Here is a 26,189-nt window from a genome sequence, read left to right as displayed (position 1 = left end):
TAAATGGTGAGAAACTATTAAATATTGGTGTTCAGAGAGACTTTGATGTCCTTGTACAAGAAACACAAAAAGATAGCATGCATGTACAGTAAGCAATTAGGAAAGCAAATGGCATGGTGGCGTTTATTGCAAGGGGGTTGGAGTACAAGAGTACGGAAGTCTTACTACAATTGTACAGGGCTTTAGTGAGACCTCACCTGGAGTACTGCGTACAGTTTTGGTCTCCTTATCTAAGGAAGGATAGACTTGCCTTGGAGGAGGTGCAACTAAGGTTCACTAGATTAATTTCTGGGATGAGAGGGTTGTCCTATGAGGAGAGGCTGAGTAGAATGGACCTATGCACTCGAGTTTAGAAGAATGAGAGGTGATCTCATTGAAACATATAAGATTCTGAGGGGGCTTGACATGATAGATGCTGAGAGATTGTTTCCCCTGGCTGGAGAGTCTAGAACTGGGGGCATAGTCAGAGATTAAGGGGTCGCATTTAAGACTGGGATGAGGAGGAATTTCTTCACTCAAAGGGTTGTGAATCTTTGGATTTCTCTACCCCAGAGGGCTGAGTCATTGAATATACTTAAGGCTGAGATAGATTTTTGGACGCTATGGGGATCGGGCAGGAAAGTGGAGTTGAGGTCGAAGATCAGCCATGATCTGATTGAATGGCGGAGCAGGCTCGAGGGGCTATATGGCCTACTCCTGCTCCCATTTCTTATGTTCTTATGGAACAAAGGAAGCTGAGGGAAGATTTGATTGAGGTATATAAAATTATGATGGGCTTAGATAGAGTGGATAGGAAGGACCTATTTCCCTTACCAGAGGAGTCAGTGACCAGAGGGCATAGATTTAAAGTAATTGGTAGAAGGATTAGAGAGGAACTGATGAGAAATGTTTTCACCCAGAGGTTGGCAGGGGTCTGAAACTCACTTCCTGAAAGGGTTGTTAGAGGCAGAAACCCTCTTCACAGTTAAAATGTACTTGGATGTGCACTTGAAGTACCATAACCTACAGGGCTATAGACCAAGTGCTGGTAAGTGGGATTAAACTGGATAGCTCTTTTTCGGCCGGCACAGACACGATGGGCCAAATGGCCTCCTCTGTGGCATAAATCTCCATGTTTCTATGAGTTCAGAACAGAAATAGGCTTACTGCCATGGCGTACATGGTCAAATAGCCTGTCAAACCTTAATGTCACACATGAAGAATGGCCAGTTGAGGTAGGCAGCAGAGGTTGTTGGCAGCGATGGATCCCAATGAACCCCAAAAAAGTCAGTGTCTTTACAAAGGGAAAGAAGAAAATAAGTAGGAGAGAACAAAAAAGTGTTAAAAGGAAAATCAAGAGGGATGTCAGCCTCTGCAGATGTTTTTGATTTTGACTATCAAGATGTCACATAGACCCTTTCTTCAGATAATCTAGAAGAATTACTCAATCGAGCTTCTAAACAAGAGACACAAGGTGGAAGAATAACTCCACAGAAATACTGATAAAGAATCAAAGTTGCATAAGTGTTTACCAAATAGTTCCAGCAAGAAGGAACTTGGGGCCCAATGGAGTGTCTCTTCCCATTTGAAAAATGAAAGATCTTCCCAGTGCCAGTTGAAAAATGAAGACCTTACATGGTATGAAACCTGTCTTTCTTCTTCAATCCAGCATCCTCCATACTTCAGGTGACTGACTCAGTATTTCTTAGAAGAGGGGGGAAGAGGCCCTTAAAGATTAGTTGAAACACCTGAAAACAAATCAGACCTACTGAACTCTGTTTGGCCTTGGCCAATAAATGCTAATAATAATGTTTTAACACCTCAAATTTAAAATTTTTATCTTTATGTTTAAATCACTTCATGGCCTTGCCCCTCCCTATCTTTATAACCTCCAACCCCTACAATACTCCCTCTCCATTCCCCTGACTGCTGCCTCCTGTGCATCCTCCCTTTCCTTCGCCTGACCATTGGCAGCTGTAGCTTCAGCTGGCTAGATCCAACTCTGGAATTGCCCCTCTAAACCCCTCTATCTCACCACCTCTCTCTCTCCTCCTTTAAGACCCTCCTTGAAACCCACCTCATTTACCAAGCTTTTTGGTCACTCCTCCTAATTTCTTCTTCTTTGGCTTGGTGTCCGTTTTCTTTATGCTTCTGTGAAATGCCTTGGGGCGTTTTTCTACATTAAAGAGGCCCTATAAATGCAAGCTGTTGCTGTTGTTGTAGTAATAGTAGCAATAAATGTATACTCCATTTAGCAGTTCTACAAATACTCTTTTAACTCCAACACATTAAATTTAAATTTCTTAGTGGCATTGCCCTACCCAAAATCTGCAATCTCCTCCACTCTTTACCCCCATCCTCCCCAACATTTTGTTTCTCTGACTGGCTTACATTTCCTCCCTTCATCCCAGCACAGCCTTTAGCCTCACTAGAATTCCCTCCCTAAGCTTCTGTTACCCCTCCATCCCCTTCTCCTCCTTTAAAAACATGCTCAAAACCTATGTCTTCAACCTTTGGTCCATTTCGTGCTCTTTCTGTTTTCCCCTGGGACATTCTTTACATTAAAAGTGCTATATGAATGCAAGTTGTTATTGTAGCTCACAAAGTAGCAGTATTTCATGAAATGCTCACGATCTTCACCTGAGGGTTTCTTACCAACTAGCTGATAATGATGCATACTAATGTTCATTAGAAGCGCTATTACCATGTCTCTAAGGACAGTTTTATGAGATTTGCAAAACTTCTTTGTTCTATCAATGACAACAACAACTTGCATTTATATAGCACTCTGCATGTGCAGAAGATGCTTCAGAGCGCTTTACAAAAAGGAAGAAATAGATAGTGATCAATAAGTGTGGGAAATTGGAAGAATAATGGAGAGCCTTGGATGGGGAACTTAGTTTAGAATTTCAGAAGGCAGGATCATAGTGGAGGAATCTGGTGTTAGAGGAGTCTGGGTGACTGCAGTGATGTAAGGCAGGAGGAGATCACTAAGGTAGGGAGGGGTGAGCCTACAGAGTGATTTATAAACAAGAACAAGAATTTTAGAGCAGGATTCTCCGCTTTGGGGCACAGTAGCAGTGGCACAGAACTTCCTAAAATTCAATGGAACTTAGCTAAGGTTAATGAATTATAATGGTCATCTAAAATGTGAGCAGCCTTAAATGATAGTAGACCCAGGTTCTTGGTACAACACTACATACTTAATTTCTTCCATTTTGCATTAGAAGCTTTATTAATGGGCAGTTTTCTGAAAGCAACCAAAATGTAAGAAGAAATTCTTGTACTGGGGACTGTTCCATTTCAATAGCCTGCATGTTAAGGAGAAGCCTGTTGACATTGGATGAAGAATCCAACCCAATAATTGGGGCGATAGGTTCTTCATATGTTACAGAACACTGCTCAGAATGTCTGAGAATCACAACTTCTGTGGTCACTGTTGGGTTACTGAAATTATCATTGCAATCTCCATTTTTATTTTGTATAGTGCTTTAGGAATCAGAAAATAGAGGGGTTATATTTGTTTTCAGGACAATGCTGACCTGTGTCTGGTCTTCAAGTAATATACCAAGGGTTTGAGATACACAATGAACATCAAAGCTTGTATTGGCTGCAACTGGGATTTATCATAGTTGACAATAAATCTGAACTTCCAGAACAGAGAAAAAAAATCCTCTGAGCTATAGCTTGAGTAGTCATCCTGCAAGGACTTCTGATGAACCAACTGTTGTCTAACTAGAGATAAAAATGGTAGTGCTTTATGTATAGATGGGCTGCAGCAACAGAAAATACTTTGGGAGCAGAATTATGGCTGAAAGGGACCATGTTGAAATGGTATTTTTTTACATAAATGTGAAACATCAGAAACTTTCAATGTTCAAGGCAGATTTCCATGTGAAAGTCAGCATCCCTGAAGTTGATTGCAGTAAACCAATCTCCTGAGCAGACTGCTGAATAATTTGAAGCAGGCTGTTTTGAACTTGTCCTCCCTCAGAAGTTTATTTTGGTGAAGCTCCAGGATTGACTGAAATCCCCTGATTTCTGGGGGAATATAAAGTATTATAATGTTTCCTGTCTTTCCTGGACCTCTTCTATAGCTCCCAAATGAAATAAATGGATCATTTTTCCACCTGAAATATCTACAGGTTGTGGGTTCCTTAAGTAAGCTGAACAAATACCAGTACAATTGAGGGCCGCCTCTTCTGGTTTGATTGTCAAGGAAGAGAGTGGGCTCTCGATAACTGAGAGGAAGAGGCCAATGTTCTCTGCCAGCTTCTAGATAGAATTGTTGACCAAAATAAAACAGTACTCCATAAGCTTCTAGTTGGGGACCCACAGTCTTGAACTTCTAAGTGGAGTTCGAGAGTGGGCTGAGGTCTTGCTTGAAACGTCCAAAAAGGAGGAGTTAATATAATAGCAAAGGATTAAGAATGCTTCTTGCTCTTCGGTGTTAAGCAGGACTCTTTCAGAAAAGGGTGTCTCAGAAGCATCTCGGTACCAGCCAGTACTGGGGAACCCCAAGTAGAATCAGCAACATCACTAGAGAAAGTTAGTATTGATTCCTGGGTGCTAACTAGCTAGTGTCATGTAAGACTGACCAAAATCTGCCAAAGTGCACAAAGTTGATCTTATTCGGTGCCAATAATTAAAGGGATCTGTCTTCATAATATCTTCCCTTCATGGAAAAGGTCTAGTGCCCTGACACTCACTCACCTGACATTCTGAGCTCAAATCCTATGGTTGATGCATTCCTTCATGATCCTTTTCTTACGTTGAAGATGGTTTCTGCGCAGTTCTTGATGAGAATTGGAAGCAGGTCTGACATGCCTATATATCGCACTTCAATGCAAAACATTTCAGCCACGCGCTGTGCTGATCAGCTATTGCGTAGGCTTTTGAGCACTTTGAACAGTGCTTAAAACCTAAACTATGGGATGATATTTCTATTAGATTTTTTTTAGATTATTCAATATAAATCAAAGTTAAAATTGTTAAACCGGTAAAACTTTTTATTAGTGTATTTTAAAACGTATTAGAAAATACTTTGAATCAGATTTGAAGTGTGGAACAGCCAGGGAGGGAATCTTCATGCTGACAAGTAAAAATGGGTGAGCTAGCCCGAGGGAGGGACATTTTTATGGAGTGGGAAAAGAAGGTCATGTGGATAAGATCCCTATGTTATGATATTGTTTACATCAAAATATCTTGAAATCCCTCATGATTTTCCCTATTGACAATCTGTACTCAATTGTATGGTATGTGGAGAGTGCTACAATGAAGGAGAACAGTCTTGGTTACTTTTGTATCCCTTGCTAAATCAATTTTGAGACTAAATTCAGAAGGTGTAATGATGAAGTAATAATATACTTTGGCTACACTGTGCTGGGAAATTAAGAATAGTAGCTAATTAAAGGACTCGACCCATAGCCTTTTCCTTCAAATCAACTTGCTTATACTTAATTCACATTCCGTATAAAGTGTGTTATTACCATTCAGTTTCAAGTTGTGCTACAACTTCAGCCACTACTCTTTTTAAGACCATTAGCTACTTTCGAAACTTGCTGCCTGGACTGAAGCAGTATCCAACTGACATACTGAATGGGTGATTGGTTTTCAATCAATATGTTTGCACATTTTGTAAGAATATCTTCACCTGAGCCTGACTCCTCAATCAAGTTGGAACAGACATCCTTTAGAATATTGTACTTTCAAACACGGAGACTGCTTTTTACATAACATGCGTGGCCCATAACATGCTGGGATGAATATTATCTCACATACATAAAGTACAGAATCCCAATATGTGAAATACCAGAAATATTTTCCTGCATTATCAATGGAAGTTGTTAAAAAAATAAACACTGGATTTATTCCAACATAGAGCACTATCTGTAACTGTAGTGACTCCTTTCCAATAACTGGCACCAGTGATTCTGGGAAATCAGTGGTGCAAAACAAAACTGGTTGACATCTGGCTCAGAATTTAAAAGATAAACGCCTAAAAAATTAGAAAACCAGCACCTAAATAACATCAAGTGAAACAAATTGTAGCGATTGTAGCAGTAAAGGAGGAGGAAGTAGCGATATTGGATAGGATTAAAAATAGATAAAGAGGAGGTACTTAAAAGTAGAAAAGTCACCTGGTCCAGATGGGATGCATCCTAGGTTACTGAGGGAAGTAAGGGTGGAAATTGTGGAGGGTCTTGGCACAATCTTCCAATCCTCCTTAGATGTGGGGGTGGTGTCGGAGGACTGGAGGATTGCAAATGCTACACCCCTGTGCGAAAAAGGGGAGAGGGATAAACCCGGCAATTAGAGGCCAGTCAGCCTAATGTCGGTGGTGGGGAAACTTTAGAACAATAATCCGAGACAAAATAAATTGGCACTTGGAAAAGTATGGGCTAATAAATGAAAGTCAGCACGGATTTGCTAAAGGAAAATCGTGTTTGTCTAACTTGATTGAGTTCTTTAATGAAGTAACGGAGGGGGTTGATGAGGGTAGTGCGGTTGACGTGTATATGAATTTTCAAAAGGCAGTTGATAAAGTACCATATAATGGACTTGTTAGCAAAATTAAAGCCCATGGGATTAAAGGGATAGTGGCAGCATGGATACAAAATTGGCCTGGGGACAGAAAGCAGAGAGTAATGGTGAACGGTTGTTTTTCAGACTGGAGGAAAGTATACAGTAGTGTCCCCCAGGGGTCAGTATTAGGATCACAGATCTTTTTGATATATATTAATGACCTGGACTTGGGTATAGCGGGTATAATTTCAAAGTTTGCAGATGACACGAAACTCGGAAATGTAGTAAGCAATGTGGAGGATAGTAACAGACTTCAGGAGGACATAGACAGGCTCGTGAAATGGGCAGACACATGGCAGTTGAATTTTAACGTAGAGAAGTGTGAAGTGATGCATTTTGGTAGGAAGAATGAGGAGAGGCAATATAAACTAAATGGCACAATTTTAAAGGGGGTGCACATACACAAATCTCTGAAGGTGGCAGGACAATTGAGAAAGCTGTTAAAAAAGCATATGGAATCCTGGGCTTTATTAATAGAGGCTTAGAGTACAAAAGCGAGGAAGTTATGCTAGACCTTTACAAAACATTGGTTAGGCCTCAGCTGGAGTATTGTGTTCAATTCTGGGCACCACACTTTAGAAAGGATGTCCAGGCATAAAGGCAGAAGAGATTTACTAGAACGGTGACAGGTTTGAGGGACTTAAGTTATGTGGAGAGACTGGAGAAGCTGGGGTTGTTCTCCTTAGAACAGAGAAGGTTAAGGGGAGATTTGATAGAGGTGTTCAAAATCATAAATGGTTTTGACAGAGTAAACAAGGAGAAACTGTTTCCAGTGGTAGAAGGGTCAGTAACCAGAGGACACAAATTTAAGGTGATCGGCAAAATAGCCAGAGGCAACATTAGGAAACATTTTTTTATGCAGCAGGTTGTAATGATCTGGAACACACTGCCTGAAAGGGTGGTGCAAGCAGATTCAATAGTAACTTTCAAAAGGGAATTGTATTAATACTTGAAGGGAAAAAAATTACAGAGCTATGGGGAAAGAGCAGGGTAATGGGACTAATTGGATAGTTCTGTCAAAAAACCGGCCCAGGCGAGATGGGCCGAATGGCCTCCTCTTGTGTTCTACCTACTGTGGAACTATGAAACCTGCCCGCCCAAACCATATTCTAACGAGCAGCATACAGGCACCTCTTCGTGGTAAACTCTCGCCAACTGATGTCATCACATGCACTGCGATGAGAACTGCTCCTAAGCATTCAGGGCCATTCGTTCATTGTATTCCACACTGCGAGAAAAAGACCACCATACCAGGCTAACGCTGTACTACCGGAAATAATTTTTTTAATGTTAACTGCATAACACCGAACTGTGCCATATAAATAAATTAGAGTATTGTTACATTATGTAAAAAGAATACTGGATAGAAAGCCCTAGCACGTGGTGTTTAGTGCATTGCTGAAAGAGACACAAGTAACAACCGTCTCTGTCCCTCACCAATTATGTGCTATCCCCACTGTGGAATAAATATATTTAGTAGCTTTATATGCAATATCCTCTATTTTACTATCGTCTGTGAACTCACATCACGTTGACGGTGACTGTAAGTGAAATATGCACCTATAAGCACTAATTGGGTGCACTAAAACATTTAACAACTGCAGCTTTTAGTCAGAATTGAACACGTGTTCAATTAGGGTCCTAAAAGCATCTCTGCAGCGAGCCCAATCTTTGGCATTCCAATACAAGGTACGTAATTCTTGTAAGCAATTTAGTAGCATTGTCCTCGGCTGCATTTACTGTTTGTGTATCGTTTATGTGTTGTACCTAATGAACATAAAAAAAGAAAAAAACTGTTAATGCTGAAAATCTGAAATAAACACAGCAAATGTTGGAGATACACAGCAGCATCTGCAAAGTGAAAAGATGGGTTAATGTTTTCCCATATGTTAATTTGCCCTTTCTCTGCATTTCCAACATTTTCTATTTTTATTACAAATACATATAAAAGATTAGCATAAATAATTCCCAACATGTGGAAGGAATGGCAGGGAACAGTTCGTAATGATGCGTTTATGCTCCAAATTCATACATAAATGCTCGCAAAATGAGTTGGACTTTTCTGAATAATGTCCAACTTGCCGTGTATTTCCATGTCTTGCTGCCGTAGGACATCGCTTTGTGTCATTTATCCCATTTCATGTGGGATAAATAGCTTTAAATCACAGCAGCCGTTTGAAAACACGTTTATTGGAATTTACCAGATTAACTCATCTCTCCGATTCAAATTTCAAGTCTGGATTCCTTCAGCAATAAAGCATTATAAAGTTGCGGGAGGCTGTTTTCAAACCTGGTTGAATACCAGTGGTTTTGCATTAATTTACTACTAAGCTAATAAGTAGGTTTCGTTTTGTTATGCTAAGCTTTATTGCTTTCTTTTATCGGAATAGTGTTTTCACCAAAGCGCAGACAAGGCATTCTTTGATGAGGGAATTAGTGCTCTATTATTCCCCTATTATTCATAGCACACTAGAATATGTAAGTACCTGAGGGTGTAAAAGGAGAACAGAGTCTATTGCAAAGTGTTCGGCTTGTTTCTTTGTACAGCTGAGTATGAGATGATAAACCGCTTAATACACTGCACTAATTGGATGAGAGCAAAGAGATGGGAATTAGTGGATCCAAAGGAGATCGTGCTACCAGTTTCCAATGCTGCTTTCTTCCTGCTTTCTTTCACAACTTCAACAGCTCCAAAGGCGGCAGAACCTTCCAACCACCACCCCCCACCCCACCCCACCTTTCTAAAAGACTGTAGGTTTTGTATAGAATTCTGTACGTTAAAGCAGTCCTAACTTAAATGTAACACGCATACCAGATATTTGGCATTTGATAACTATATTACAAAATTAACCTGAGGTTTAAAATATATTTTATTGTGTTGTGTCTAAAGATAAGGATAGAAAGATGCAAATCAAGACAACACTTAAATGCGTTTCACTATACGTACATTATTCATACATGAGTTCATCAATACATACAATATATTATTCCTCCATATGTTAAACTTTAATATTACGTTTTAAGAGATCTGCGCATAAAAAAACTAACTTGTATCTGAATCATATATTCCTTCCCACATTAACCAATACAATTTTTACATGTATACATATATACAACAATATTTTCTACCTATACACATGCATGCAAATGTACACATGTTTATATATACTACTTGTCACGCTCCTTGAAATATCTCCAAATCTGGAAGCTGGTTTTGGGAACAGATGGTGGGAAGCTTGGCAGTGAATGGAGGGAGAGTTGGATTTGTGTGATCGTGCTGAAACCTGGCTCCCGTGCAATGCCGTGTTAAAGAGTTACTGGAGGCTGAAGGCAGCACAAAAACACTGGGGAGGTTTGCTTAAGGTTGGGGGTCACAGTCGTCGTGTTTTGTAGCAAGAATTCCCAGATATTAGGGCCAAATTGGGTTGCTATTCATTAATAATGTTCACAATAAGATTAAATCATTCTGGAAAATCTCATAAAACCCTCTAAATACGCTCCACTGCTTCTTTCAAACGAAATCATTCAACACTTGGGGAGGTTTAGATGAGGAGAAATTGGTTTCTTTGCTAATGCCTTTTTTTTTCAAAGGCACTCAGAGTTTATCATGCGTGACATGTCAAATGTTTAATATAGACTTGATGGGAGTCATCGGCCGTTAACGTGTGATATTTATGGTGAATATTTAGCAAAGAATGGTTGCTTTACCAGCTGCGAAACATGAAAGAATAGTCTGAGATCTACATGTTTGCACCATCACTGTGAGGTGGGATTAGTTGTAAAGCGAGGCGAGTGAGAGGGAGATGCTTTCATTCGGCCATAAGAACTTTAATCCGGCAGGTAATTTCACGCAATTTGATTTAGTACCATAGAGTGGGGTCAAATGAGGAAAAAATGACTTTAAAAAGCATTCGTTAACTGAAATAATGGCACGGGTCCTCGTATGATGTCAACCACTTTACCAGAATGTGTGTTACCCGAAGTAGGCGTTAACAGGTTACCTGATCAAAAACTGTTAATGAACTGGGTACAACATAGCTAGAATAGGTCAACCCAGATATCGGAGCCTATGTTCCTGTGATATTTAGAATCGGGAACAGCAAAGGATTCTCAATATATATAGTACCTACATCACAATTGCAGACGTTTTGCTCGTATTGCAATTTTAACATGTTTTAACGTGTAACTAATAGTCTATGTTTGGTCTGCCTTTGATTATATCCAAAGGAAAATCTTTTAAAAAATGTTGTGTACAGCATTTATAACCCCATTATTGAAAAAGAAACTCCACTGCAGCTCACGAAATAATTAAAATAGAGAATAAATTAATTTAGCAATACTCATGGTGGATACATTCGTTGAAGTGTACTATTAAAATTTAAAGTGAAGGGGAGTAATACGTTACCTGGTTAGCACATAATCCAGAGACTGCTTTATTGCCAGTTTAACACCGTAATCAAATTGTTCGATCTCCTTTTCTAAAGGCTGTAATATAAGTTGATTCTCTGGATCACTATCAGGAGTTACTGCTCCTCGTTCACCAGAGCGCTGGCGACATAAACGACAAACTTCAGCGTTTATTTTATTTTGAAACTTTATACTCTTATCTTTCAGCCTCACATGCTCGAAGATGAAGCTGTGAAGTTCTCGCAGTGGATTTACACTTGTATTAACTATATCTTATTCTGTTATCTAAAATTTAAATATCGGTAGGTTTAAATATTTATGTTGTTTGTACTTGCTATATCCCATTTGTAAGATTATTTGAATTCGCGTGGCGACATTCTACAGAGCCTCCACTCCAGGAAGCAGTTTACCGTGTAAACGTAATCCATCGAATCATCCACTTAAGTGGCCCACTGCCAGCTAAACCCTCAATATAGCTCGCATTAAATGTGTCTGGGTTGGCTATTAATTGGACAAGTCGACACCGATTGTCATCCAATGCAGAAGGCGGCAAATAGAGGCACCATCGGTCACCAAAGCGCGTCATGGCAAAATCGTTAACCACCAACGTTTAGTTACCCATGAGACTCATTATCACAGATACAGAAATATATAGAAGCAACCCCAACAAGCTGACAGCAATTTATCGAGGGGGGTTAATATTATTATTTCAAAGAGATATTTAACGTAATCTATCAAGGATGTATTCAGATACTCAAAATGAAACAAATAAAACTCCCCGTTTACTTACTCCAGTGCTGCTGATCAAAGTTCATGCGGTTTATGGGAAATCAACTTTATTGGTGGTGTCAGCACCTAAGACAATGAATATCCCTGGCAACATTCTGCCAGTATTCATTAAAACAATAATGTTGGAGGATTCGCTAAAAAAAATATTTAAGTAATCCTAGCCCAGTATAGGGATTAATTGTCATAGTTTAGAGAGTTCCAATATTCCTTTAATAGCCCCAAATGGGAATCTGGGTCAAAAGAACATTGTGCTCCAGTTGATTCTTTTTGCTTTATTATAGTTAAATCATTCTCTAAATTAACAAAAGGATATTTTAATTGCTTTGTAATGTTGTGCTTATTAACTATTGCACTTTTAAATTAGCCAGCGCATACACACATGCAAGCGTGATTTCTGAATGAATGAAACTAACCTGAAACGGGGGAGTGGCTGGTTGGAAAGGCCTTCCAGTTTGTCGAGTCTGTGTGTCACTATATCGCTAAAGACACAAACATGCCAGAGTCCGACTGTATACGATAAATAATCTGACTACACCTATACTGGGCCAGAAACAAAACTAGGACTTGACAAACCGTAATTTCTAGTTGTGAATTTGCGTAGATGGCACTGCACTGGTAAATCGTGAGTTTGTCTGCGGTTGAGAAATGCTCAATAATCTTAAAAATACTCGGGATTTAGAATAAGCGCTTTCTCCAATTAGCTTGTTAAGCATAACATTTTATTTTAGAGTGTTGCCACTCTTCTAGCCCATATCAAGAAGTTACAACAGTACACGTAATATAGCAACTTGCTTATTATAAGGTTTTCGAAACCTCTATAGTTAATAAGTTAAATAAAATGTTTGTCCATAAATAATTATTCTACGAACCTAATACATCCACAACACTGTATAAGAACTGTTGGATAATTCTAGAGAATAAACTTTTACAACACGCTGAGTGCAAATTTTTTTTAAATGTACAATTATTTTCCTTGGAAATTCTGAAGAACGACCATTATGTACAGAAATCAATCACAGTTTAGTGACATAAGCAGTCCACTCGGATTGGCAGTATTTTGTCCCTTTGGTTTAGTAGCGAACCGCTGGTTGGCCACACTGACGTATATATAAAAAAATCCAGACGTAACCAACGCGTTTATGCACGTGTGTGCTATAGAACTGGTCCGCCGCAGAAAGTCAAATTCATTTCATTCAGAAACAGTATCCCTTATATCGGGCCACCAAGACTGGAATTAGGAAACTATCAATCGTCAAATCTACATGCGTGTGTTTTGAATACATTTCATCCTTTTTCAAAACAACCCTGATTAGATCCAACTCTACTGTATTAAAGGAAGTTTCTCTCAGTGATCATATCAGGTATATTCTTAATAAGGCTCCACTACTACTTTCTCCCTCTCTCTCATCGAGAAATATGAATGGAAGGAAAATCACAAATCTTTTATATGTAGAGAATGTAATTGTTTTGTTTAAGTTTTGTTGTTTTAAAGTGTGGCCTGATGATAGGATGAAAGGGATACTGACTCTACTGGCATGCACAGTCTGAGAACCCAATCCACGCGGAGTAACTGGTCCTCTTTCTGAATTTGGTCTTGATCAGCAACGTGTGTGGAGCTCCTTGGTGTGTATTCAGCACACTTCCTTGCCGGTGGAGGGTGCGGGGAGGATGTTGAGTTGTGTGAGTTGGGCGGCATGTTCCTTGGCTTTGAGTCTGAGTGCTGCGATACTGGACGCTCGTCTGTCTGCTGCTGCTACCGCGGGGTCTGAGAGGGCGCCGACTTGTACTCCCCCTTCTACCCCCGGGGCCGACTGTCTCAGCAGGGCAGGGCCAGAGGCGCCTGTCAGCGGAGCTACTGTCGAGAAGAGCCTGCAACAGACAAGGATTTTCGACATTATAATACGGGAAAGCGTTTTAAATCAAATATGACTGACTAGTTTGGTGATTGGTGGGATACTACTGAATATATCAGCTGCATTATTCAGAGTAATATTGGCCTACGCAATGCGTCAAGTAGCACAGGACTCATATAACCAGACTTGCATATTACAGGTCTGACTATATAATTAATTACTATGTAAGAGAAAGCAGGGTTGGTTACAAATGTGGTAATAATTTGCCCTAAAAGTATCAGTTAATTGCTAGAACTTGCCTGTTTCATCAATCTGTAAGCTTTGCGTGTAATGAATTTGTACTGTTGCTAACATTAATGTTGCAGGCATATTGATGGATCACAACTGAATAGCAATATTGCTTGGACAACTACTGTTTAGTGCTGTCTGAAGTCCCGGAGTAAAAGTTGATAATCCGTCACAGTCCCAGCTAGCATTATCACTTACTCTTTAAAAAAATGTTGTACTGGAATGTAATAATTTTTTGCTATCGTATAATTTACAGAATTGCTCACGTCTCACTGCCGCTGCAGTAGCGACAATAAATACTCTTGCCAGAAACAGGATTCAATGATACCCATTCGGAATTGTTTGTACACCCCGAGCATTTGGCACAGTACTCGTGTGCTAGCACATGACGCGTGTACCGGGATATCTTTCAGCGAGGGTTCAGAAATGCTGTACCTTTTCATATTATGTGCTGGCTGATCTGTCACAACTTTGGACCGCACGTTACAGCTTCTTAATTGATCACAAGTTTGGTTACTTTACGAATCATGTAATAGCAACCATGACCTGAACCATAAGCATTACCAAGGGAACAATACATTGCGAAATTAGTCTGCGTTTTGCCTAAGTAAACATACTGACATTGATTTCTCGTATTTGGAAGTGTTAAAATGTACACTTTATTGTTCGTTCCTCCTGACAGCGCGCCAACCAACTTCTCCTCGCGTGATCGATGTTATTCACAAAACAAGGGGTGGCTTTCAGCACACGCAGCCAATATTTTCCCATCTTGACTGAAATAATTAGTATTTTATATTTCATATCTGAATGATTTATTAAAACCAGATAAGCTATTCCAAGGATGAATAATATAAAAGGACGTTTTAATGAAATGGAGAATAACATGCATAATTTGTAATGTTACTTTGGTGAACATTACTCAGTGGATTTAACACCCCGCCCCCACCCCCTTGCAACCTGTGTTTATTGTGACCTTCCTCAATTAGTGTAATGCATTGGACTTGGATGCCTAAAATATTAAAGTACTTGGCACATCACAGGCTGTGCTACCTCGGTGATGGTAGGTGGCCTGATATGGCTGATGAGGAAAGCTGAGGTTTGGAATGACAAGTATTGGAAGACGGGTATATGTTTCCATGGTTTGATGCTTACTTTAATGCTGTTGACGCTCCGCACCCCCCAATCGGTGGAGTTACCGTTCAATGAGATATGGCGTGTCTCCATGCTGCAGTCAGTAGGCTGGTAGCGATGAACTCATACATTTTATGTTGAGTTGTGCTGCTCACTTTACTGCTGGAGAAGAGCTGCTGTCCACCTAACAGAAGGTCAAACCAATGTTTGACCAACTCTCTGAACAGGGGCTGAAGGGGATAGGCAGAGACTCTTTGAGGGTGAGTTGGTTCCCAGACCGCATGTCTGGAGAGGGAGATTGGAACCCAGTCACTCCTCTGTGGCAGACTTGGTAATCCAATATTCAGGCCAGCCAGGTCCACTGTAGTCCACGGCACTGTTGATAATCCATCAGCCAAACTTGCTCAGTAACGGAACCTTCAGGAGGTGACCTGTCACAGTGGGTTGGAATTGGTTCCGTTGGTATACTGGTAAGCAATGTAGCTTGAGATAAGTAAACTGCTATGCACATATGCCAACCTGGCCTAAGTTCTTTGGACTTAGGTAAGTGGGGGAGGGACCCTGAAGTGGCGAGAATAACCACTCCATATCAGGCAAATGAAAACTACTCTTTTGGTTTGGAGACTCTTAAGCACGGTGATGGGTTTCGGCGCATGCCAGATTCCTGGCTGACCCCCAAAAATGTGACATTTATTAAGGGATATGGGCCAAAGGCAGATATGTGGAGTTAGATCATGGATCAGCCATGATCTTATCAAATGGCGGAGCGGGCTCGAGGAAGTGAATGGCTTATTCCTGTTCCTATTTGAAACTCCCAGATAGTGCGATGTGGAAGAGTCAGGCACCTGTGCAGCGGGGCACGGTGGTAAGGTGCAGGGTACAGATTACACCCTAGAACTTTGTAAAGAATAAACGGCTCAAACATTACATATATATCCATAAGTTGTGAAATCTTCTGAGTCTGTCTGTGGATTGTTGCACATTGCTATAGAACCGCTATCCTCTCATGCTCTACACTACCTGGGTCCCATACAAACGGCAAGGGATTTATGTGTATTTTCAAATAGTACGGCTGACACCAAATAATGCCACACTCAATAACTTTTCAAGCACGTATCACATAGATTTCGGAAATAATGTTCATGTCATGGTAAGCGACCAAATTATAAACCTTGAAAGGTAAAATAAACACATAGTTGGAATGATCGAGTTGTTTTATTCGCCCCGCTTCTGAAATGTTCAATATCGTCCGATCCTTTCTCCTACCCGTTGTCAGTGCATCATTACCGTGCCGCCACCTTTCAGCTTCACTTTATAACAATTAATAATGAATAGACAGTCCAGGTTTCTTCATTTTGCTAAACCCAACATAACTGAACGACTTGTTTAAAATCAAAACGCAACGTTCTGGTAAGGTAGGGATCGCGCCCGCGATATAAATGCTGATGCTTTACACGGACAATTAGTGAAGAAACTCTACTGGGGAATATTTTAAAGCAAATGTATGAGAAAGGAAATGTTTCTGGAAAGGACAGAATTTAGAACTTTAAAAAATGTTTTGCTGCAAAAGGTTTTGTTTAAAGTCTGCCCTTACTGTGTTACCTAACGCATAAACTACAGAGTAACAGTAGTTTCGAATAAAAATCTGGTCTGGTCCGGTCTACTCTCAAGCCCTGCTTTCCATATGAGAAATCCCAACTATCACAAGCAATACTATGAAATGAGGTAAATTGCCTTCTTGGTGCCAGGCTCCCTCTGTGTAACTCGGATTTCTGTAGCATTCCCTCGCACAGGTAGATCTGGAGTGGCAGATTAACTGCTGTGGCTTCTTGCTGTAGCCCTTGTTCTTTAGTTGTTTCATTATGTACCATAAGTCTTTGGGAGGTGTTAATTATCACGGATGTTTGAAAATGTGCTTGATTTCTCCCCTACACACAAACACACACACAGGCTGCTCGCAGTTGTTTGGGTATTTTTGTGGTTTGTTGTTATAAAATATTTTTACCCTCATTGATGATGTTGTTACTGGGCGATTATTTCGTGTCCTGTTTTTGGTACTGGGTTGTTGCTGTTAAATATGATTGTATGCAGTGGACTTTGAAGACTATTAGTCTGTATCTGAACTTAAGTTTCCTGTGAGATTAGTTATTACACCGATTGATCTGTTTTTCCTATTATCTTGCTAACTTTTAACTCTTTAGATATGTTACTATTGCTTTTCTTCCCCTTTTTATATTTATTTGCCAATGTTATATTCTGACTCATTTTCTAGATGAATCAGTGGGATGAGAGGGTTGTCCTATGAGGAGAGGTTGAGTAGAATGGGCCTACACTCTCTGAAGTTTAGAAGAATGAGAGGTGATCTCATTGAAACAAATAAGATTATGGGGGGACTTGACAGGGTAGATTCTGAGAGATCGTTTCCCCTGGCTAGAGAGTCTAGAACTAGGGGGCATAATCGCAGGTTGGCCATTCAAGACTGAGATGAGGAGGAATTTCTTCATGCAGAGGGTTGTGAATCTTTGGAATTCTCTACCCCAGAGGGCTGTGGATGCTCAGTCATTGAGTATATTCAAGACTGAGATTGATAGATTTTTGGACTCTAGGGGAATCAAGGGATATGGAGATCGAGAGGGAAAGTGGAGTTGAGGTCGAAGATCAGCCATGATCTTATTGAATGGCGGAGCAGGCTCGAAGGGCCGTACAGCCAACTCCTGCTCCTATTTCTTATGTTGGAATTAGCCTATTCTGTTTGCTGTTGGTTTGCAGCGTGTTCTTTTACAATTGATTTTTAGCTGATGGTTGTTAATGAGTTGTCTTTTTCCTTGTTCACTGTGTCTGATGACTGAGTGATTCTAGTTCTCTTGTACTTCTGCTTGTCCTGCGGCTGCTGCTGCTGCTCCTGGAGGAGGGGGCGGAGGGGGCTCTGCTTGGAGCTCTTACCTGCCGAAGTGCGGAGTGATGAAGGGATGTCTGAACATGGCCGCTCCCAGGAAGGTGCCGAGGCCTAGCGGAGCCCCGCTGGGGGGCAGAGCCGCGGTGCCTGGTGGAGGGGGGAGCCCGGGAAAGACGGCGGCGGCGGCTGCGGCGGCGGCGGCTGACCAGGCGGACTCGAGGCTCGGGTGGTGTCCGAAGGGACTGCCGTCCAGGTAAGGTCCCAGCGTGTGGGCCGCTCCCAGGGGGCTGGCGAAGGGCAGGCCGCCGGGGTGGCTCTGAGCTCCTGCTTTCTCTCGTTTCCGCCACTTCGCTCTGCGGTTCTGAAACCAAACCTGCAAAAAGATAAAATTATATTTAAAAAAATGTAAAAAAAAAACTTTCCAAAATGTGTGGGAAAAAATAAAGATCGAAAAACAAAGAGTGTGCAGGAAATGCGAAATCACTTTAGGGTTACATCCAGAAACACAATGACACTGAAGATTAATGTACACAAAGTAACTGCAAAATTGAAGGTTAGCAATAATTACATTGAAATAATACTTTTAAAGCAGTTTTATAATAAAAATCGCGATTTAATGGTTATGTTGATATCACTGCCATATAGCAATGTAAAAAAAGTATACGGTGTATGTTAACACCAAGTATCAGTGTTCAAGAATTATTAGAAACATATCAATTTCCAGATCATGTGGGGTGAGACACAAAACCCACCGCGCACATTCATTAAATACAACACTTTTTGATTAAGACGTCAACCCACGCCCCTTGTACACCGATCCCTGTCTTTTTCTGAGAAATACTAAAATACAATATGACTAAAAATATTGAAGGGATCAAATGTTTGTTTTTAAAAATTACATCAAACATCCCTCGCAAATTCTGAGTTAATGTATCGGTACTGCACGGGATTCTCGATTTTATTAATCGAGTTGACGCTTTAAAAAGTAACCGATTGCATCCTCACAATTGATGCAATCATTACTAAATTGGCCTTAATTAATTTTGAGACGTTGTGCTTAATAGATAAAAAAAGTGAACTAACATTAAAAATAATGCGTTACAATTAATTTTACTAGAATGTCTCGCAAGTTTTATTGAGTCCAAACGTGCTTTTGTAAAGAAGGAGAAAAAAAAGTTATTTAACTTTCCCACGATTGCCTGAGCGGAAAATAATCATTCCTGGCTGCCTGTCACGTTGGGTATTTGACAATAGAACAATGTGTCAACAAAACGAGGGAGAATCTCATCATTAGCCCCTTTAATGCAAGAAGCTGTTGTGTATTAAATGAGCCATATGGAATTTATTAGGTCTTATCAGCGCTCGATTGTAACTGTAAAGTGATTTACTCGGCCTTTACCTCCCAACATATGTTTTATGTTCCTCGTGTTCGCAATAAGGCATCAATCATAATGTTTATCGTCGCTTTGGTTATGAGACTTTGAGAGAAAATGCACCGTGGTATGGGCCCTATCAACTTTAACAGCACTTCACTTATGCACCTTTACATTTGTTCACCAAAAGCGAAGGAAATTAAATCCCGTGTTACTGTTTTAATGCTCTCGGTTGCCGTGGCGCAAAAGCATTCTCATTATTCCTATTTGCGCAGAAAGTCACATCTGTAGCCAGTCTGACATAGAGCACTACCTGGCACACTCCAGGCTGGGTTAGGATTACACATCCAGGGCTATCTGCCCGCATAATTTTTTTTAAAGGAATCAAATTATGTTAATAAAAAATACCCACAACTTTATATGAAAACACCCAAGTAAATATATGTAATCTTTGGTGCAAGAATTCGCCCTGAATCTCTCTATCTACACACATTAGTTGTAACTTACTTGAACTCGTGCTTCTGTTAAATCTAGCCGCATCGCTAGTTCCTCCCTGCACAAAACACAGAAAGATGAGAAAATATAGTTCCTACACTCCGAGATTTCGCAGTACCTTTTTGAAAAGCGAATACTTATATCACCAGCAGTAAATATTAAATGTGCTAAATGAGGATTACACATAACCTAGCAGCTATTTACAGACGCTCTCCAATCTTTCCTGTTTACTTGGGCCATAAAAAAAAAGACCAGACAAAGTATGCAAACATCGAACAAGTCAAGCGGCTCATCTCCGACATTGTCAAAAATGTAGGAACCGTTACAGCCACCAACATTGTGCCATTATTTGATTTAGGAACGCGCCTATTTCAACATTAAAAGGAAACGATTTTAAAATCTGGAAAGTCTATTGCATTGTAAATTTATTGAAAGTCGTCAAAATGATTACACATGTTAATGTTGTTTTTCCCCATTCCCGTCGATAACATACCTGATAACATAAAGACTGTTTTTCATTTATGTCACATAATTACACTTGTACTGTGCCGCGGAGTGGCTGAGGGGGCTCTCATGCTCTTTGAAAACAATTTCGTGCTCACCCGTTTACTTTCAGTCACTGTGCTGAATTTGCGTGTCAGCAGAATCTGTCAGGTTTCTAATGAGCACACGGACTTTCAAAAAAGAATGAGAACTTTCAGTTTCACGCACTGCCCTTTCTTCAAATTAGAACGGACAAGGGGATGATGATTTGAAATATATGGGGTGAAGCAGGTGTAGAAGACGATGTAAAAACGGAATGGACGGGAGTGGAGCGCTGTGTTACTAGCACTAAATGTTAATCTGGGCGGTCATTACTTTAGTATAGGGGTTACTGGTGAGTTACAGGAAAAGTTATCACCATCCGATTGATCGTGCGCCAGTATGTCACTATCATTTGCCCATTTGATGTGGTTATGCGTGTATTCGTTTATTCATGAAAATACAAACCGGCGAGTCCAAATCCAGTCTGAAACAATTATTGAGTGGATTGTGTACCAGTTACCTTTTGAGTCTGGATTCTTATTTATTAGGTTTTTTTTCTGAATTATATAATGTATATAGATACCTGGTGAAGACGTCTGGGTAGTGTGTTTTCTGAAAAGCTCTCTCTAGTTCTTCCAGCTGGTAGCTGGTGAATGTAGTCCTATACCGCCGCTGTTTTCTTTTTAACATGCCTTCTTCAGAGTCACTGCCGGCTGATAAACACAGACTGTCCTCCCCATCCTTCACATCCACATCCGTCTGAGCCTCCTCCACGAGTTTAGGGGACAAGTCATCGTCAACCGCGTCCTCTTTCGCGTCTCCCTCGAACGATTTGTCGATCGGCTCCACCGAGCCTAAATCTGAAGACTCGGACAAGTTCGGCGCGCTGTCTCCTTGCGTTTTGCCCAAGCTGAAGTTTTCTTTATACGATTTACTGCGGCTGATGCTGACTTGAGGAGCCTGACTGATTTTCAGATCGGCGTTTCGGAACGGTTCGGAAGATCTATCTCTTTCCAATTTCTCGTTACCAATCTCGTTAAATCCCCTGGCGTCTAAGATTTTCCCTCCCTGGCCGTACAGTCTTCGGAATTTTGGGGGGAGATGGAGCTCGGAGTCAAACGACATGTTTTCCTTAGGTGATCCTATATATATATATATATAAACAAGAATCCATAAATCAGTCATTTAGAGGGGGCATAAAAATCACAGTCTGTTCCTCGCACTACGACCGTTTACCAATTAGTCACATTTTACATCGTTTCATGAAATCCTATATTTTGCAGATGGCAGCTGGCCGCGGGTCCAAACCGGGCACGAAGTGCTGGAACACACTGACACCGCCCGATTTATCTGCCAGGCAAAGCCATAAATAAGAGCGAAATGTTGGCAGAGACTTTCGCCAACATTTGGCAAGTGTTCCATTTACTTGAAGTTTGAAAATCTGGAGATTGCAACTAGTTTATGTGAAAAATGAATGCAACCCCCCCACCCCGCCACACAGTGTCTTTTAATTAATAAGGGAGGGGATGTCACCAGATCCGGCCGCAAGAATGGGGTGTTTAGTGTAGCAGGCGACATCAATGTAAGTTTCTATTCCGTTTCCCCTCCCCCAGAACAATAATACCCCTGAAAGAATCACCTGTAAAGAAATGGTCGATTTATTTTAGGAGAGTGCCCTGTGTAGTTTGGAAGGAACTCTGGTTCACGAGGTATTGGAAACTCAAATACCCTGCATCATGTACAGTGTAGTAACTCATATAAACTCTGCAGCGAGCCGCCTCACCTCTCACTTCCCACTTTATTCATAAAAAAAAGCACGGTTATATCGGAACATTCCCACTGAAACAATAAGCTGCGAGCGCCACTAAATTCTGGAGATTCCAACCCATTTATCCCACTTGCAGCGAATATAACACACATTAAGAAAGTTATTTTTATATCCTTTGATTTTACCGTAGATATAGAGTGGGGATTGAAAATTCGTCTCCCCTATTGCCATTCTAACAGAAACACTTTTCGACTTTGATTCACAGTCCATCTCGAAATCTTACTGAAAAACTTGATTCCACTGTATCATATCATTACTGTATCATTCTAAGCACTTTTATTTGTAATTAAAATCAAATGAAAACATTTAAAATCCCGAATCATTCCCAAATGTTTCATGCAAGTCCCACCCATTGATATTTAAAATGTGCATCAAATAAAACGACGATAGAGATCAGGAGAGAAGGGGTGAAAGTTAGAATAGTGGCTTCCTTTTCGAAGCTAATTTAACGCGGATAGGCGCAATTCGATATTGGGTTGCTTAACCAATCGCAAACACGCCATCTCTAACAAGACGTTAATAATTTTAAACACATTTCCAAGGTTTCATATGAATACATAAAATAAAAACAATCGCTAATATAATCTGCAATATTGTCTACTAGTCAGGTATCCGTAGTCTGAACTAAAAACTACTTGGACTACTGTAAGGTTATCAAACGTTTAAGACACATTTTACACAATACATGTCCCTCAAACAATACAGTGCAAATTGCAAACAAGGCACCGTCGCTTTGCACACTGGAATCATAGTGTCAACACTTCCAACTTTTTGTAGAGAAACACGAAGTAAATTTTTTTGCTTAAAAGTGCAGGCTGTATCTTCGGTCCTACGATCGATTGAAGTTTCCCTCCCCTCCCCCTGTTTAGAAAAAAGTCCCTTACCTTCACTAGCTGTGTCCGGGTCATTCCTGGCTGCGAGAAGCGGCAATGCTTGGGCTCCAATACACCTAATCTTACAGGGGCTCCTCCTGCCCAGAATACTGTCGATGCAGTAAGAGGAGAGTAAAGTTGGGGATTTACTTTTGCACTCGGATCTCTCGCAGATCTCCTCCTTGTATTGAGTTGTCATGGTTCGAGCCTGGTTTCTGGGTTGCTGGAGGCTGCGATTCCCCCACTTGTACAGCGATCGCTCTTGCTCTGATCGAGGCACTAATGACATTTGTATTGGGCTGTAATTGCTTTCCTCTCGATTCTCCAATGCACGTGCTGAAACCCCTGTGATTGGCTCATGGAGGTCTGGGGAGCCTTTTTTTTAAACTTTCCTCCAACACGAAGTTTGGGCGAAGAGGAAAACGCGATCTGGAGCATGCAGGAATGAACCTCGTTAAAGAGACCCGGCTTCTCTTGGTTGAGTTGCACAGAGCGGCTGTTACAGCCAGCCGGCAGTGAAGCTGAATAGACCGCTTACCCGAGCAGATCGGTACAGTAACACGCAGATCTCACCTGTCAACTTCGAGCTGACCTGTAAAGTTACTTAACACGTTAACTGACTTTTAAATGCTTAAGTTTTGAAAAGTTGTGGCGTGTACCTTTGATTCTGATCGTTCTGAATCACACTATGCAAAAAGAAATAAAGTAAGATATACTGATCTTGTAGGTTAGGGTACGTTTCATATATATTGTAATAATCCATTAAGTTTTCTGTATCTAAGATTTATAAGTTGCAACATAAACGGAGGTGTTGACTTTATATCGTTCACAAGAGTTTGCATCAATATGATATTTAATTTGGAAAGTGATATATTTCAGGATCTAGTCTTCAACTATCGAATCATAGCTAAAATATCAACCCTGCTGCTCTGCACATTCAGTTAAATTTTGCGAAGGAATTAACTATAAATGGGTAAATGTTATTTACTGCCTGCTTAAACATTAAATCGGCTTCGTATGAAGCGATATTTCCCCCTCTGTTGTCGGAAGGCGAATTAAATAGAACGCCTCGGCGATTTAATTGCAACAATTTGAAGAATTTCCGCCTGTAATTCCGCAAACGTCTGCAGACCCGATACACCAAATAATCCGCAACAGGACTTCGTACCTACCCCCTCTTCACCCATCAAATTAAAGGATAGATTAACTTGTAATGTGATATATTAAACGTTCGTATTCGTGGCTAAACGTGTTTTACAATAATACGGATTGTCGTGATTTTTTTTAGATATGGATCTCGTCAATGAACATGATATATACTGACAGGAATGTGATCTGGACTGCATAGTTGATCAATGTTGAGATTATTATAATCATTTCAAAAACTGATCTTGCAAAGCCCTTTGTGAGAAATAATAAGTAACATGGACCGGCCAAATTACTCAAAAATAGAAACTCTATTCTGTGTGAAAATTAACTTGATTATACTGCTTTTATTCCCATAAAATGTTCCGTGTAAATGGCGTATTGCAGATATTTCGCAGCGGAGAACTTAATGCTGTACCTATAATAGCACTTCGCGACTAAAAAGGCGCATTACGTGACATCCTGGGGGGAAAAAAAGCCTGAAACGTTTTGTTTTTCTAGCACAGACCTAAATTTAATTACACAGCGGAAACAACCAGCTCATACTCATATCAACATTGTAATCCCAAACAGCATGCGCTTACTACTCAGTTTTCATTTGGCTTTGTCCGTTTCGTGTCATTAAATGCCATCAAATTTCAAAAAGAATATTTGCAACTTTTAGAAACTAGTACACCTGCGGATAAATAATTATGAACTAGAATTTCTGTCTAGACTTTGGGCAGTTGCTGTTTGAGGGAAGCACATCATAAAGGAGAGAAAGAGAGGTGGGAAATGACACATTAATCACTCAGAGAGGGAAGCTCGACTGTGAAAATGTATCTGTCTCTCTCCTCATCTCCCGCACACGCACTCATCAGACAACAGATCTGCAAAGCAAAGCAACAGCAGCGGGGGGAAGAAAGGCTGTTAATTCTAACAAATACTTAACGCTCTTGTAGAATGTATTCGCTTGAATATATACAAATTTGCAACGCTGTACCAGCTAAATCTCGAAAAGAAAAAGAAAAGGAAAATTATATTAAAGGTAAATGTAAATATCAGTAAAATGTTAGTGTTTTTTAAAAAAAGATGACAGGTAGATTCATACTTTATTCACGTCTTTTTAACAAATATTTTAAAAATCAACCATAGAAATATTTGATTGTGATGTTTCATCGTCTGGTGTTTCAAAATGCAAAATAAACTGACGAAAGGGATGCGGAACTGATTTTTTGAGCAAGATGTGATTTAAAAAAATCATATTCACGACGTTTGTCTGTGCGGTGCAATTATAGGTTACTGTCATGAACAAAGCAAGAACATATTGTACACTACCTGAAATAAACGTAACAAGGCTTTAGTGTATAAACAGATTGCTCATCTTGTTTGTTGTGGGAGGATGACTGAAAATTAAAATCAGACAGGCGCTCGATTAGGACATTAGGAGAATCTATGTTAACCCCCTGCACTGAAGCGGCTGGGTGTCATCCCAACTCACGGCCCTGGGAGCCGGGAACATCTCGTATTCCAATTAGTAAAACACAATTAAAAGGCTTAATATTCGTTTATTTACAGGGACGAGGGGGTTTGAATATGCACGCGTATTTTCCCGAGAAAGAAGTGGGAGCATTACGGTGGGTTTGTGCTACTCCGTGAGCTGTGATTGCTCCTTTCTGTAAACGAATAAAATTGACGCAAATGCATCGTTTCGGCGATTAAAAGTGCCAGATATGTTAATGCAAAGTGCGTTATTAACACTCATAATTAACTCCTCGCTTGTAATCGAATGTGTCAGTCTTACACAACACAAGTAAAGGCAGATACAAGCTAATGACGTTGGAACCAATGGGTGCTGATTGTTTGATTATTATGCCATCTTGAAAATAATTTTTTTTAAAGAGCTAAATTCCTTCGAGGATAAGTGCCAGGAACATATGTTGTGGTAGATAACCATTGCTGTTAGAATATTTAGTCAACAGTTCTTTGCCACCTCTACTCGGCTATATCTTCAGCCGTGTGTTCGCATCTCTGTGTGTTTAT

General features: G+C 40.3%; 1 protein-coding gene across 2 annotated transcripts in view; it reads right to left on the bottom strand.

The window, feature by feature from the left end:
• Window positions 1-23,453, bottom strand: part of arxa (aristaless related homeobox a) — a 101,455-nt gene extending 78,002 nt beyond the window's left edge. Inside the window, exons 1-5 of one of the 2 annotated variants that reach the window (XM_067992809.1) lie at window positions 23,034-23,452; window positions 20,905-21,463; window positions 19,809-19,854; window positions 17,976-18,301; window positions 9,560-13,629 (exon numbers count right to left, since the gene is read on the bottom strand). In XM_067992809.1, coding sequence (XP_067848910.1) covers window positions 13,392-13,629; window positions 17,976-18,301; window positions 19,809-19,854; window positions 20,905-21,463; window positions 23,034-23,310 — 1,446 coding nt within the window. In that variant the 5' untranslated portion in view covers window positions 23,311-23,452 and the 3' untranslated portion in view covers window positions 9,560-13,391. Of the gene's footprint in view, window positions 1-9,559; window positions 13,630-17,975; window positions 18,302-19,808; window positions 19,855-20,904; window positions 21,464-23,033 lie in introns of those variants that run through there. The other variant, XM_067992810.1, reaches the window with a different exon arrangement.
• Window positions 23,454-26,189: the final 2,736 nt, after the last annotated feature.

Source organism: Heptranchias perlo, chromosome 11, assembly GCF_035084215.1.
Source record: "Heptranchias perlo isolate sHepPer1 chromosome 11, sHepPer1.hap1, whole genome shotgun sequence".
NCBI lineage: Eukaryota > Metazoa > Chordata > Chondrichthyes > Hexanchiformes > Hexanchidae > Heptranchias > Heptranchias perlo.
The sequence above is the reverse complement of the archived record's forward strand: the minus strand, read 5'-3'. Positions and strand labels throughout refer to the sequence as shown.